This window comes from Coffea eugenioides, chromosome 5 (assembly GCF_003713205.1).
Source record: "Coffea eugenioides isolate CCC68of chromosome 5, Ceug_1.0, whole genome shotgun sequence".
In the NCBI taxonomy this organism is placed as follows: Eukaryota; Viridiplantae; Streptophyta; class Magnoliopsida; order Gentianales; family Rubiaceae; genus Coffea; species Coffea eugenioides.
In genome coordinates, this window is record NC_040039.1 from 39,811,302 (window position 1) to 39,826,485 (window position 15,184).

General features: G+C 35.1%; 1 protein-coding gene across 2 annotated transcripts; it reads right to left on the minus strand.

Annotated features, from left to right (window-relative positions):
• Positions 1-2,200: 2,200 nt before the first annotated feature.
• On the minus strand, positions 2,201-12,055 carry LOC113770215 (aconitate hydratase, cytoplasmic). Of its 2 annotated transcripts, none has more exons than XM_027314620.1 (21): positions 11,398-12,055; positions 10,409-10,513; positions 9,336-9,496; positions 9,164-9,256; positions 8,377-8,562; positions 7,993-8,154; positions 7,105-7,249; positions 6,874-7,016; positions 6,726-6,782; positions 6,563-6,642; positions 6,388-6,463; positions 6,017-6,202; positions 5,867-5,934; positions 5,668-5,786; positions 5,424-5,545; positions 4,599-4,697; positions 4,044-4,520; positions 3,785-3,883; positions 3,449-3,691; positions 2,575-2,637; positions 2,201-2,523 (listed from the first exon to the last, which is right to left on the minus strand). In XM_027314620.1, exons 1-21 carry the CDS (start codon positions 11,735-11,737, stop codon positions 2,518-2,520), a joined length of 3,030 nt encoding a protein of 1,009 aa, XP_027170421.1. In that variant the 5' UTR covers positions 11,738-12,055; the 3' UTR covers positions 2,201-2,517. The 2 variants fall into 2 exon arrangements, with proteins under 2 accessions (XP_027170421.1, XP_027170420.1); XM_027314619.1 differs by having other exon boundaries at positions 2,201-2,514; positions 2,566-2,637.
• Positions 12,056-15,184: the final 3,129 nt, after the last annotated feature.

The window sequence follows — 15,184 nt, forward strand, 5'->3', positions numbered from 1 at the left end:
AATAACCGTTTGGGGTTTGGTTAATCATAAGTGAAACTAGTCATCCGAAAAATCCTCTGAAAACTCTGGTGATGAACTGAGTTTTGAAGGTGTTAAACGGCGGAGAGTTAAGCAAGTATCCAAATCAGCGGCCAAAAAGCAAAATTATGCTTGTGTTTTAGGATCTTTCGGACGGTCGATACTTGAATTGGTGGCCGAAAGGTTGGTGAAAAAAATTCAAAGATTTCTTGGCTTGCAGGTTACCTTTTTTGGATGGCCGAAGATAATGCAGAAATGGTTGGCTGAAAAACCTTTTCCGGGCGGCAGACACTGAGGTTTTCAGTTCAATTTTTCTAATTTTGTAACAACTCTACGCCATCTTCACATAAGTAGCGTCCTATGCATTTTAAGTCACTCTTTGTCAATTGGATCAACTTGAAAAGCTTAATAAACCTGCAGAACGTTTTATTAACATAATTAGAACATAAACATTGATTTGTTGTTATCAAAGTGGGAAGATTTACATTATAAAATATAGATAATGGCAAATTGACTGAGGGATTTGAGATGAGCTTTAAACTGTTGAATATCTTTTTCCCCGGTTCTATCTAGGACCTAATTAGCCCTTTTTGAATTTTTAAGGGTTAATTTTAGACACCTCCCTTGAGATTTCTAATAATTACACCTAGCATCCTTGTAATTTTAAAAATTATACTAACCTCCCTTGTATTTACTGTTTGGGGTAAGAAAATCTTTAAAAAAAACACAAATTCCATATAAAAATCATGAATTACCTTTCTTGTTAAAAAGAAAAAAAGTCCCTTACATTATTCTCTCTACTACCAAAGCCACCAACCAACATTACCATCTTCTTATATTCACGGCTACCACTAAATTTACCTCTATTACAACTACTATAAACTGTCAACCACAAGCTGAAAAAAAAATATTTTTTTTTAATCCCATTGAAAGTGTTATACTTTTATTTTGAAATGTCCCAAAATATTTGTTATTTTACTAAAGTTAAAAGTTACTTTGATATATTTTTTCAATATTTTCCCCACCTTTATTTATATTTCATACTAAATTCAAATTTTAATTTTAAATTTTTGGGATAATTTTGAAAACAAATCCACTAACATCATTATCAATCCACTATTTTTAAAAAGTTGAAATCCTAAAGAGCAAAGATCGGAGGCTATCAGCTTTATATATATATATATATATATATAAGGCTCTCACATCTCTGAGTATATCATGGCATTCACTTTTATATTAACTACTTTCAGTAAAATTCAAAGTGTCCACTAATATAAGTTTTTCCAATTGGCAACTATTTTGGGATGTTATGAAAACTATTCCAATATGTTTTTTTTCTAATTTTTTTCCTTTTTTTTCTCTTTCAAATTATAAGTTTCTTCCATGTAAAATAGCAAGAAAGTGGAGGTCATTTTCAACAATTCAGTATGTTAGGGGAAAAGCAAGATGAAATTATTTAAAAACCTCAGGGAGATTTCTAAAATTACCCAATTTTTTAAACCCCATTCACGCAAATCATGTGCACTTCATATGTAAACCCTCCATACCATGTTTTAGGCCCGGTATTGCTTTCCAGTTATATTTTTAATAATCCAATAGATTCTTTTTTAGTATTTATGCACACTTTAAATCACTGAGTCGTGTGGTGACTTTTTTTTCTGAATTTACTGCTTGCCTATTTTTTCAAGAGCCAATAACCTTTTTACCACTCTAAAATGAGTTTCATAAATTTCCGTTAGCCTGCTTTTAATATATATGTGTGTGTGTGTGTGTGTGTGTGTGTGTGTGTGTGTGTTGTGTGTATTAAAAAGAAGGTCTTGGGCCACCAAATCAACATGGATTATCAATTTTGGAGCACTTCTAGTATATCATGGGTTATCAAACCAGAAAGTGATTATGGATTTTAACAAGCGAAATGAATCAGGGCTTAACAAACGAACTTAGAATGAATGATACTTTATTAAGTGCATAGGATGAACACAAACTTGTGCAAATCCTAAAAAATAAGGTAATGTTCTGATTTGTTCTTGACTTAATTCCTAAAAAATGCAGCACAATGGTACAAAAATGCCAGCGAACTAAGATCCATGTGAATGTTTACTACAACTGTCCATGCAAACTTGCGCTTGTGCAAACCAAATATGAAAATTGGGGGGGCAACTACACGAACAGAGAAGAATCCAGGAAGAAAACATTAGGATGTCAAATTAGGAAAATATTATTCCCAGCCATATCCATATAGATACAATCTCCTCAGCCAAATGTTTTTACACTTACATAAGACATTTGTGGGTGCACCCCACTCGAGTGGCCTCAATACTATAAAGAAACAGATCCCACCGAGACATGGCAGCTAAAAGCTTAAATGCCGGGGGGCAAAAAATTATTACATAAAACTCATTTCATGGTTTGTTATGAAAGTTTTGCTGCCATTGATAGAGCCAAAAGTATTCCCTTCCCAATTAAGGGAACATAGACTTGTAACTTTATTCTCTTCTCTCATTGTTGAATTGAAAACTCACCAATTTGCCTTTTAGCTGACCAAGGCTCTCATTGCTTAGTCAATTGACGTACAACATATGGAAGTATGCCTCCATGGTTGAAATAAGCCAACTCCACCTACATAGCAACAAAAGGGTTAAAAAAAATGTAGCTATATAAGTACGATAATCTAGACACCAAGAACTTGGATGAGGTGAAAAAACAAGGTGATTTTGCTGAACAGAAACTAAATTGTCTATTTATAATATGCTAGTGCTTCAGTAAAACAGACCCCAACATGGATCTTTTGAAGCAAATCTTTTGGCTAATCATAACTTTAGAAAAACTTTCAATCTTTTTAACTTCGTTCTGAGTAATTAGTTTTCTTCCCAGCATACACAGCTGAAGGAGAACGAAAACGAGCCGCCGTTAAAACATTCATCAAGCAATTTTGCCTGAACGCCCAGCAGTTGTAAAGTAACCAGTTCTATTTAGAAGAGAAAAATTCCACTTTAAACCCATTCCAATAGTTGTTGAAGCAATTTTACTAGACAAATGATTTGTAAGGTAGAGAACTAAAAGGTCCATGTTAGCCAGAGCAAATGGTTGATGCTTTGGAACTAGCAAAGTTTCCTCAAGTTAACAACTTTGAAATGAAGAGATTCTAAGCGCATGAAGAAAAAATTAGTCCAGAATACATCTGACATGCCAAAACAAACATAAACATTGACCGATATTTCTGGTAGGCATAGCTATTTTAGACAAACTAGTGGGTTTTACATATGCAAGCCATCTTATATCCTGGGTTTTTGGTTATTCAATCTTAGTTTCATTATCTCTCAATAACTAAAAGAATTGCCAAATGAAGTATGCATATCCGAGAATTGAAGGTCACAAAACATGTCTCATAAATAAACCAGGTGTGCTTGAATTGCCAGAGAAAAGTTACCTCAGTGTCAAAGCGGGCTGTGCAAGTGAATGACTTTCCAGTGTCAGTCGTGACAGTGACATCTTGGCCAGGACGGATCTCGTCAATTTTGCTGGGAAGGTCAATGGTATAACGTTCATGACCTGTCAATCCAAGTGTATCTGCATCTTCACCAGCTTTGAAGCATAGAGGAATAATACCCATTCCAACCAAATTACTGCGGTGAATCCTTTCAAAGCTCTTTGCAATTACAGCTTTCACTCCCTATGGCAATAAAATGCAGCATAAGCACGCCCAGCAGATTGGAGAACAACCATTGAAGAAAAGGAGGAACAGTAGAGCAATAGAAAATGTTACCTGTAACATCGGACCTTTGGCAGCCCAATCCCGTGAGCTTCCACTTCCATATTCTGCCCCAGCCAAAATAATTGTGTCGTGACCATCAGCCTTGTACCTCTGAAATTGGCAACAAAATATCAGAAATGAACAAAGCCTTGCAGAATTTATTGAAACTCAAGTAATTCAAGTCAATTGGACTAAACAGTGAGATTCTATCAATTTGTATCTCCACACACAAGTGAGGTGTAAAACCATGAAAAGAGTTAAAAGGAATCACCATTGCAGCATCAAATACATATAACTTCTCTCCAGTGGGAATGTGTATTGTTTTTGGGCCATCTTTACTGCAAAGCTTGTTTACAAGGCGGATATTAGCAAAAGTCCCCCTGGCCATAATCTCATCGTTACCACGACGGCTTCCATAAGAGTTGAAGTCCTTGCGTTCTACACCACGCTCAAGCAGAAACTTGGCAGCTGGACTATCCTTGTGAATGCTTCCAGCTGGTGAAATGTGATCTGTGGTAATGCTGTCGCCAAAGTTCAACAAACAATATGCATCCTTCACTCCATGGGATCCAGGAGGATCCATGGTTATATTCTTGAAGTATGGAGGCTCGTGAATGTAGGTAGATTTTGTGTCCCAAGAGTACATTTTGGAAGTTGGGACTGATAATTGATTCCACATGGGGTTACCCTCTGTGATAGCCTCATAGGTACTCTTGAACATTTCAGGTAAAACGCTAGATTGAACAGCCTGAAAAATTCATCCAAATTAACTTGCATTCATGTTTAAAAGCTCTGGTTACCAATAAGAACTCCAACCATAGTCTACCTCGGCAATTTCTTCAGTGGAAGGCCAAATATCCCTGAAATATACATCCTTACCATCCTTCCCCACTCCAATTGGCTCTTTATCAAAATCAATGTCAACCTGCAAAACAAATTTCGATGAATCCCATAAACCACCACAGGCCATATGGCTGAAAAACAGTACAAAATTATGAGAGAAGATATATGTAAAGAACAGCATATTTAGCCTCTCATAAACAATAAGGCCCGTCATTCTTCTAAATCGGAGAGTGGCGAAAAGATCTTGGTAGAAATTTGATTTTCTTGGTTAGCTTCCCAATTTCACAGTGAGAAGCACATAAATGATATATTATTTTGTAATATCATGTTCTTCCATCAGATGTCTTCTTTACTTGGCAAATGTTCCCATGTTCAGCAGTTTAAGCAATTTAAAATGCAAAATAAGAAGACTCTCACAGTGCTTAATTGTGCTTTTGCTTGTTTGAGCAGTTAATATTTAGAAACAAAGACCAAACTGTCATACCACAGAATATTCCCAACCATCTCAAGGAGGGAACACTCATACCACAAACATTCCCAACCATCTCAAAGACTCAAAACTATCTCCATGAACACATGTTCATGTCTAGTACGATTTATATGAAACACATTTTCTGCTACTACATTCCACCATTTAGCCTCTTGATTGACAGCTGATGCAATTTTTCTTTTATCATTTTAAGTACATATATACATCTAGAACGGGATTGTTCCTGCTTCAAGTAGAATTTACCACTTCTTATAACACTGAAAATTCTATTGTCAATATATTTTCAGCAATCCATACCAAAGGAAGATAGTTACTTACAGTTCCAGCGAGGGCATAGGCAACAACTAGAGGAGGTGAAGCAAGGTAGTTTGCCCTTGTCAAAGCATGAACACGCCCCTCAAAATTTCGGTTGCCAGAAAGGACAGCAGCAGCTACAATGTCTGCAGGATGAAAATATTGAATTGAAAGTAGTTACAGATAATACTTCATCATCAAGTAGTTTACATAGAACTGCAACGAAGATATCTTAACTAGGCTGAGACTAATAAAATAAACGGATCACCATTTTCTGATATTGCAGAAGCAACTGTATCATCCAACTCTCCAGAGTTTCCAATGCATGTCGTGCAACCATATCCAACAATGTGGAAGCCTTGCTGATTTAAATATTTTTGCAGCCCACTACACCAAACGAACAAATCCTTACATTCTGCCGTATATTAGTAAAAAATTTTCATTTATTAAGAAATTCTGAAAGATACCTCTGAAGTAAGTATTTTGTGACAACTCCAGAGCCTGGAGCAAGACTTGTTTTTACCCATGGTTTGACCTGGCATATTCTTGTCAAATGCTTAACAAGAACAAATAATTGAAGACACTAAATTTGTACAAGGTAATAGATAAGAACAAACCTGCAGACCCAACTCACTAGCCTTTTTGGCAACAAGACCAGCACCAAGCATAACGCTGGGGTTTGATGTATTAGTGCAGCTTGTGATGGCAGCAATCACAACACTGCCATGTCTCAGCTCAGCTGGCTCTCCATGGAATGAAAATTTTGCTGCTTTTCCTTGCTCCTCCTTGGGTATAGCAAAGCCCTGCATTGAGAGCAGATTGGCAGGATATAGTAACAATGTCAAGGTTTTATCGCGCACTTAACACCCACTTTATCGTGAAGTCAACATGATTTAATAGCTGTAACCATACGCATAAAACGAAATGATCTTGGAACAATCAGAAAACAAATTAATCAGGAAACAATAACATACTCAACAAACCTCACCTTAAACCCCACTTTGTTATCAAGGCAAGCACGCCAATCAGCCTTCATATCTTTCAGAGGTACCCGGTCATGAGGTCTACCAAAAATATACAACTCATAACTAAGTGCTAGGGAAAAGAAAGAAACTAGATGTTTAGGTTTTGGATTTTAAAAAAAGAAAAGACGAATTGCAAACCTTTTTGGCCCTGAAATACATGGTTCAACATCTGCAAGGTCTAAGCTTAAGTATGATGAGTATGCTCTTTCTTGATGAGGCTGAAATGAAGTATAACAAATTCATTAGGCAAAAATTCAAGACCAAAAGGAAATAGCATATCCAAAGTAAACCAAAGCCCTACCTCATTATAGTCAACAAACATATTATTGGCACGAAGATATCCTTCTATCATTGCCACCTACACATCAAAGTTAGAAGTTTCAACAACGGTTTATAGGTATGAACCAACTACTTACACTGATATTTTGATTCTACAAACAATAACTTACAGTTTCATCGCTTCTCCCAGTTAATTTAAGATATTGCAAAGTGACATGATCTACAGGGAAGAACCCCATTGTTGCGCCATATTCAGGAGACATGTTAGCAATGGTGGCCCTATCAGCCAATGATATTTCACCAACACCAGCACCTAAACACAAGAACTAATCAAGATCTTCATCTTTACCCAAATATATCACACGAATCAAAATATCATTCTCTAGACTCAGCGTAGTTACCATAAAATTCCACAAATTTGCCCACAACACCATGTTTCCTGAGCATTTGTGTGACAGTTAAAACCAAGTCAGTAGCTGTGACACCATTGCACAATTTTCCAGACAACTTGAACCCAACAACTCCAGGTAACACCATGCTTAAAGGCTGTCAATGACGAAAGATAATTAAAACAAAATGTAGGACCTCAAAACACCAAATTTTCACATGCTTGTTTGCAGCATCAGTCAAAAGCATGCAAATAATTTTATCCAATAATTGAATTTGTGCCATCAAGAGTTTTGCACATTTAGAGAAGGACCATTAACAATAAAAGAGCACAGCGAGGCTAATGAAACATCATTTTTACTTTTTCAATCTGTTACTATAATGAAAAACATCAATATTGAGAAAACTTCAAAAAAAAGGTAATTCAGAAAGAAACAGCAAGCAAATATCATGTACTAGAATTCAACTTTATTAAGGTATTAAGTAGATTGTCTACTAACCACCAGTTATAAGTGAAAAATAGTAACCAAACCACATCCTAGCAGACAATATCAATTAAAAAAGCAAATTGCGAGGCTGGCAATACTTAAGCAGCCTTATCAGAATCCTTAGTTGGCTTTTATGAGTGTTATTTGAATAAACTCAGATCTACAAGTTAATTTAAACTACCATTTCTCTAGAAAGAGAACCCAATTCAGACAGCAATTTCATTCATACAAAGATCACAATTTGCATAAAGCTTCATCAGCAGAAGACGAATAATAGAGGGGTAAAACACAGACAATTTTTTTCAAATCAAATATTTCCTGTGGCGTTTAGTTTAGCGAATTAGATGAAAATCATTGCAAAAATTTCAGAAAACAGACAACAAGAAGTTTCCCAGTATTCCATCTTTTTAGCACCTGTCCAAGCATTGCAGCCTCTGCCTCAATACCTCCAACTCCCCAACCAGCAACTCCAAGCCCATCAATCATCGTGGTGTGGGAATCTGTTCCAACTACACTATCCGGATAAAGTGTGCCATCAGTGTTGAAAACAACACGCCCAAGATATTCCAGATTAACCTAAGCCAATAGCCAAGAAAATCAGTTGTCATTGTTTGCAAGCTTGCTTCAAAAAAGGAAGGAAAGGGGAGCAAAGGCAAAACTTTCCAAATAAACTTAAGAATGATACATCTGTGATTAAAATGAAAAAGGAGTTTCAAATGGCACACAATTCTTTTTATCCATGAAACCAAGATCCTTACAACCTATGCGTAGGAGTAACTTTAATTTAATCTCCCATACCTGATGGACAATACCAGATCCAGGTGGCACAACAAGCATGTTTCGGAAAGCTTTTGATCCCCACTTAAGGAAAGCAAATCTCTCCTTGTTTCTCTGGAATTCCTTTTCCATATTTTCCTGGACAGCATTCTCTGACCTAGTAACATCAACTTGAACTGAATGATCTATCACTAGATCTACAGGCACCTACACCAGAACAAGGATCTTCCTGTAAGGGACTTAGGAACAGATGATAACCAGACAATGGATAAAGTATTGGACAACTTTCCAGCATATTGTTTAAAATGTGAAAATGTGCAGGGTAGTTTAAATCTTAAAGAACCCTTCATTGTGACCAAAAGAGATAGATAAACAGTAGAGAGGAGGTCCAAGCACAAACCTAATCCTGAACACAGTAAAACCAATAGCATAGATTCAAGCATACATCACAGCTATTAAGTAGATGGATAGATCCTAGAATTTTCTAAATTCTCACAGATAACTCCTTCCCCATAGTGTTATTCAGATGCAATTACTGCATCCATATTCCTTAGATGTCCTAAGACACATAGGCCATAGACAAAATGACAACTTCGACATAAATACCGCCAAACTTTAGAAACTAAGTTCTATAGAGATGTCATCAGAGTTCATAAAGAGTAACACAACATCAGCTTACTTTAATATATGACTGAAAATTTCACTAACGAGCATAAAGCGACAAAAAAAAAAGTTAATAGTCTACACAGTTACATTAAAAAAATGCATGAAAGGAGAGAAAAATATAATGACTAAGCACATATAATACCAATGGATTGATCTTGTTGGGATCACTGCCAAGCTTGTCCATGGCATCGCGCATGCAAGCTAGGTCAACCACCGCTGGGACGCCAGTGAAATCCTGGAAAGCAAACAAATAATTTCAAATAAAATTCTCAGAGGAAATTGTAGCACATTTGGGGAGAATTTATGACGTTCACCTGCAAAAGTACACGAGCAGGCTTAAAGGGAATCTCAACTTGCTTTGGAGATGTATTTTCCCAATCAATGATCTTCTCAACATCTTCTTTTTTGACTTGAAATCCATCACAGTTACGGATTGCTGATTCAAGAAGAATTCTGATGGAGTATGGCAGCTTATCTGTTTTGCAAACACAAGAAGCCAAATTTACGGTAATAAAATAAATCGAATAGTTCAACTAACACCCTGACTTACCTAACAACTCTAAATGCAGATATATATTTGTATGCTCAAATGTGAAAGAGCCATTGTTAGGCAAAGCTCCCAATTCTACAGCTTTAGAGGCACATTATGCATATTGTGTATGAAAAACAGGAAATACTCCAATAACTACAAGATGACAAGTTGGTATATTATAGAAAACAGGCTCTTTGACCAATAATTCTCTAACATCTAACAATCATATTTAAAGAAAATTTACTTTAATGAAAATTCCAATAGAAGTATACTAGATTCATGATTTTACCAAATACTTGTGATAAAAATTCAAGCAAAGAAAAATATGTTACCTAAGAGGAAACCAGGAATTTAAAAGTGAAATCCGTCAAGTATTCAAAATTCATTAGAAGCTTTTCTAAAATTAAAATCAAAGTGAAATTACTTAACCATTCCCGTACCATGAAAATATGAAGAGATAGCATAAAAGTGTCCCCAGTTTATAAGAAACAAGTACAGATTGGGAAAAAGCCAGAATAAAAAAACTTTGCATGAGAAGTCCCAATTAGTGATTGAAGTTCCAATAGTTGAGCACTTGATTATCAAGTCATTCAGGACCCACTGCTCTTTTTGGAGAGTGCTTTCCTGACCTCTGTAAATATAGCCTATGACCTGTTTTTTGGGGTTCATCTTTAGCCTTCACATTATTTGTGACAATAATATCTAAATACCATTTGACAATAACAAAACTTAACCAAGAAAACCCCATAAAAGCAATCTTAAATTAGTAATAAATAAAATGAAAAATCAAAGCAAAACACTGGAGCAAACTTTCTTAATTATGCATTTCTTGGAGTTGGGTTTAGCAATTTTTACCAATTCTTGGATCATTTAGAGCAGGTAGGCTATAGAACTTTCCAAATTCACCACCTCCTGGCTTGGGAAGGCTGGTCAAAGTTCCCTTGAAAGGATTCTCAGAAGCTGCATCCAAAAGTAATCATTCTGTCATATTTTCTTCTCGAAGGCGTGACCGTGGAAAATGAGATTTCAATTTCCAATAATTGTGCAATATAAATAAGAAAAAAATCCTTAATTTTCAGAAAAATATTTTCCAGTATAAAGAAATTTTATAGCAGAGAATATAAATACTCAAAATTAAATTTATAAAGCCAAGAAAAAATATCTCCAGTCAACATCGAGCATCTCTCTTCAAACAATCGAAACCAAAAAAGTCAACTTATATCATTTCTCCATCACATAAACTACCTTATGATATTCCAACAACATGAACCCAGAAAGGTAAAATGACAAATTCACCCACTGGCAGTCATCTTCCTATACAAATTATTGATCTTTGACATCGCCCGTTTGGATTACTGTTTTTAGGAGTCTTTGTGTATTTATTGAAATAAAGTGCAAATTTTTATGCCGGAAAAAAGTAATCCAAACAAGGCCTTACAATTGGCTTTGTTTGGATTGTGAATTATTTGCCAAATTATATCTGCTTACATCATCATTACAATTTTCAACGCACCTTTTTATTTTCTCAATTATCTTTTTATCTCACGTATCACATCACAAAAAGTGCTACAGTAAAAATATCTCAAATAATTCACAATCCAAACAAAAATATTATTAATAAGAAAGGTAAGCAACAGGTGAAATGACAAAGTTACCCACAGAAGCCGTCTTCCCATATTGATATCACAATTTCACCCCTTAAATTTGTATTCCAAACACGAATAAAGAATAGATGAAATGACGAAATTACCCGTCATTGTTTATCTACATATTAAAGCTTTGCGAAGAATTTTATACGTAGAGGCAAGAGAAGAATTGACGAAGACGTGAAATGACAGTATTACCCATGGTAGCGATCTTTCTGTAAAAGCCGTTGCAGGCGGGAGAAGTAGTCCTGATCTGAGAACACAGGCTCGACGGCGACTTCCAATCAACACCGTGGCTCCACCGCGGCACGGAGGACCTGACAGACCTCAAAGCCGACGAATAGCTCAAGAACCTCGGATTATTAACACTATTCCCGTTAAAACTCTTAGCACTATTGACTCGCGTCGCAGCTCCTTCTACAATAGAACCCGCTGCCGTCGTCCGTGGAAGCCGGGAAGAAGACGTAAAATTTCTCGACGAATTTGTCGATGATGCTGCTTTTTTTAGCAGCTGGGAGGATGTTATGGTTTTATACATGATCTGACGAATGACGAGATATGGGTTTTATTGCATGAAAACAATATAATGGCGAGGATGGGATTTCTGATGGGTTTTTTGTGGTTGGGATTGGCGTGTGGTGGGCGTGTGACGCTTTCTTGGCCTAGGGTTGTGTGCCCGGAGGTTTTTTGTTCTAGAAGGAATAACGAAAATGGGAAGGGAAAATGGGTATGGGAAGAAAGAGGAGAAGACAGAGAAAAAGAACGCTCTGCAGCTTCCTTCGGCGCGTCACATGCGGGCCGGATTGGATTGGACTCGGTTGTTTCCGGGCTTTTGCTTTTATATACTACTTCGTTTTGAATGGTTCTTTTTTCTTTTCTTTTCTTTTGTTTATTATGTTCTAAAATAAAGGAAAGGAGGGAATGTTATGCGTTTTGCGATGTCAAGTGATTTTATGTTTATGTTCTAAAACAGTGGAATCAAGTGTTTTTATAGGCCAATGAGAGAGAGTGGGGGACAATAGTCAAGTGGGCTATAGTTGATCTGGAAGTTTTTATGAGTATTATAACTGAAAACAATAATGAGAACCGCCGCCGTGAATTTTGATTGAATTATTACTGTTGAGTAATAAAACATTATTTATACACCTTAAAGTCTTTTAAGGCAGAGGGGATCGAAGTTTCTAAGAAGCATTCAGTACACAGACGGAGGATGACATTTTGATACTAGAGCACCTCATTGGCTGATAGAAATAGGAAGAACTTCTAAAGCCCATATATAGAGACTTTTATGGCCTCTAGGATTGTTTCTTTAGTAATTTTATTTTTTTTTAACAAATAAAGTCAATTAAAATGAATAAAATCAGGGATAGATTACTAAGTAGGTATTACTTGTGTCAAACTATTGCCACTTAAAAGCCTAATGAAGGGGTCTTCCTTGTTAAAACTGTATACCAATAGGATCATGTGTTGTTGATGAATCAAGAAGTATTTTCTATTTTTCTTCTTGATGTTGACATAAATATAATGATACGATATTTATTAAGAAAAATAGAAGGAAAGTCAAATTTGTGGTCATTGCTTTGAGAAAGTATAAAATTTGTACAAGGAACAAGGACCAATCTTGCACAATTACCTCTCATGTTTTGCTTCAAAACTCTGCCACACAAGTAAAGGGCAAAAGGATTAATAATGATAAAAATACAAGGCATTAACGTATGGGATCTTGACTAATGTCTGATATAAATATAGTGAAAATAAAACTTTGTGATCTTTAAAGGTCCAATTTAAGTCAATCTTTTAAAGATAACCTTAATTAATAGTAGTATATGTTATCAGTAAAGAAATCAATTATTGTGGTTGGATGGAAGAACTTTCCTTTTAAAGCTATGGTCCCTCCATACAACTAAGGAACTTTCTTGGAAGCCTTGGGGACGTAAATGTTTATATTTGACACTTCTTTTTTTAGCTATTGGCTAACAAATTGCCCTGGCGTTCTGATCCCGCTTGGCTCTGGCGGCCTTCTCTGTCCTACACTTCTAAAATGATGACAAATCAGATTCACTTAAAAGGATAACGGAAGGGCAACAAGAACTTTTTTGATACTTAATTGGTTAATTTTAAACAATAGATAAGGATGATTATAAGGGTGACCGTTTCTCATGGAGGAGTAGGTCGAAAATTGAGGTCGAGAGAACGCTCAAGACAGAGGAAATTTTTCTTTCCCCACATAAAATGTGGTGGGGAAGCATACCTCTACCTCGCCTCTGCCTATTTCTTAATATAGTATAATATATATAAAATATATATATGTATAATACGAAATAAATGCTATATTACGGTTATTATATAAATATATTGTATGAAATAAATAACATATTATGGTGTTATGATAAAATGATGTTAATTTTTTTTTATAAAACTTCAAAAAAATGATTAATAAAACTATTATTAGATCTATATAAAATGAAAAGTTTAAATCAAATAAAAATAATAATAATGATAGTAGGATAGAGCGGGTGCATCCAAGGGGATAATGGGGTAGAGCATGGGTTGGGGCGAGCAAGGAAATGGCATGGGCGACAGGAACTTTTGTAGAACGTCCCTTGCCCCAAAATCGGTCTGTTGCCATTCCTAGCTATAGATTATGTATAGGGAAGAAAATTTCACATTTTCATATTTGGATGGAGAAAGATGGAATCAACGTTCTTTTTTGTTTTTAAAGAAAAGACAATAATTTCTAAACTTGCAATTTACATATTAGTATATCCGATCGAATTAATGGCTTTTTGCTTAGACAAATATATCTTCCAAATATGTCACTAGAACGTGTGTCTTCACTTAAGTTGGAGCCAATAAGTTCATTGTTTTAGGTTCTAACATACAAAAATGTTTGGATAGATAATTATTTGAAATAATTACTATAGCATTTTTTGTGATATGATATATATTAGATAAAAAGATAGTTGAGAATATTAAAAGGTAGATTGAAAAATATATTTATGATCTAAGCGAAATATTATGTGAAAAATTTAACTATCCAAAGAGTTCTTATGTTTTATGAGGAGAAGTGTATCTTCAAAATCAAAATGTTACAAATTTCACCCTTTATAATTTTGAGATCCTAACGGACGACAAATTTGCTAGAAAATTTTATGTTATTTCCTTTTAGTTTCTATTTCCTAAAATTTTAACCCTATAACTTTTATTTGTAATAGAAGGCAAAAGGACCAATTTTGAGATTCATTTGCAGATATTTCCAGATAATCCCATAGTGGAAAAATGCTATAGGTCAGCTGCCACAGAGGAAGCTTTCGAGGCCATTTGTGCACTTCCGCAGGTCCACTTGCTACGCCACCACTTGTATTTGCGGTAATCACGTGCTCCGATTGGAAAGCCCAAAACGACGTGGTAGTGAATATGATGATGTCAGAAGAACGTGGTCGCCACAAGTTAAAAAGGTCACTGGACCATCCAGTCCTTTAGGCAAAAACTAATTGAATAGATGGTTTTCGCTAGGACGACAATTGGGGTAGGTGCCTACGGGAAACTAATGCGATGAGAGTTGAGGTGGGGGGGGGGGGGGTGGGTGGGGAATTTTCCCTCCATTTTAAAAAAAATTAACAAATATATAAATATATATGTATATAATTATATATAATATTTAATTTAATTAATTACAAACTTATGGTAATAATATTATTAGTTATATGTATTATACATGTATATTAGTATATGTAATTGATATTATTAATTATACTAATAATTATACATGTCTACTAATAGAAATTATTAATTAGTTATACTAAATTTACTAATACGTTTTACACTTAACATAATAAAACTTTTTTCTCAAAAAAAATAATGACTTAGTAATTGTATTTGTATCAAAAGTAAAAATTTGATTACTTTAGTTGTATTTGTTTCATCATATTGGATTGTATTCAAATAGCTTTTGTTTAATTATTTTTATGAATTTTAATTGTAA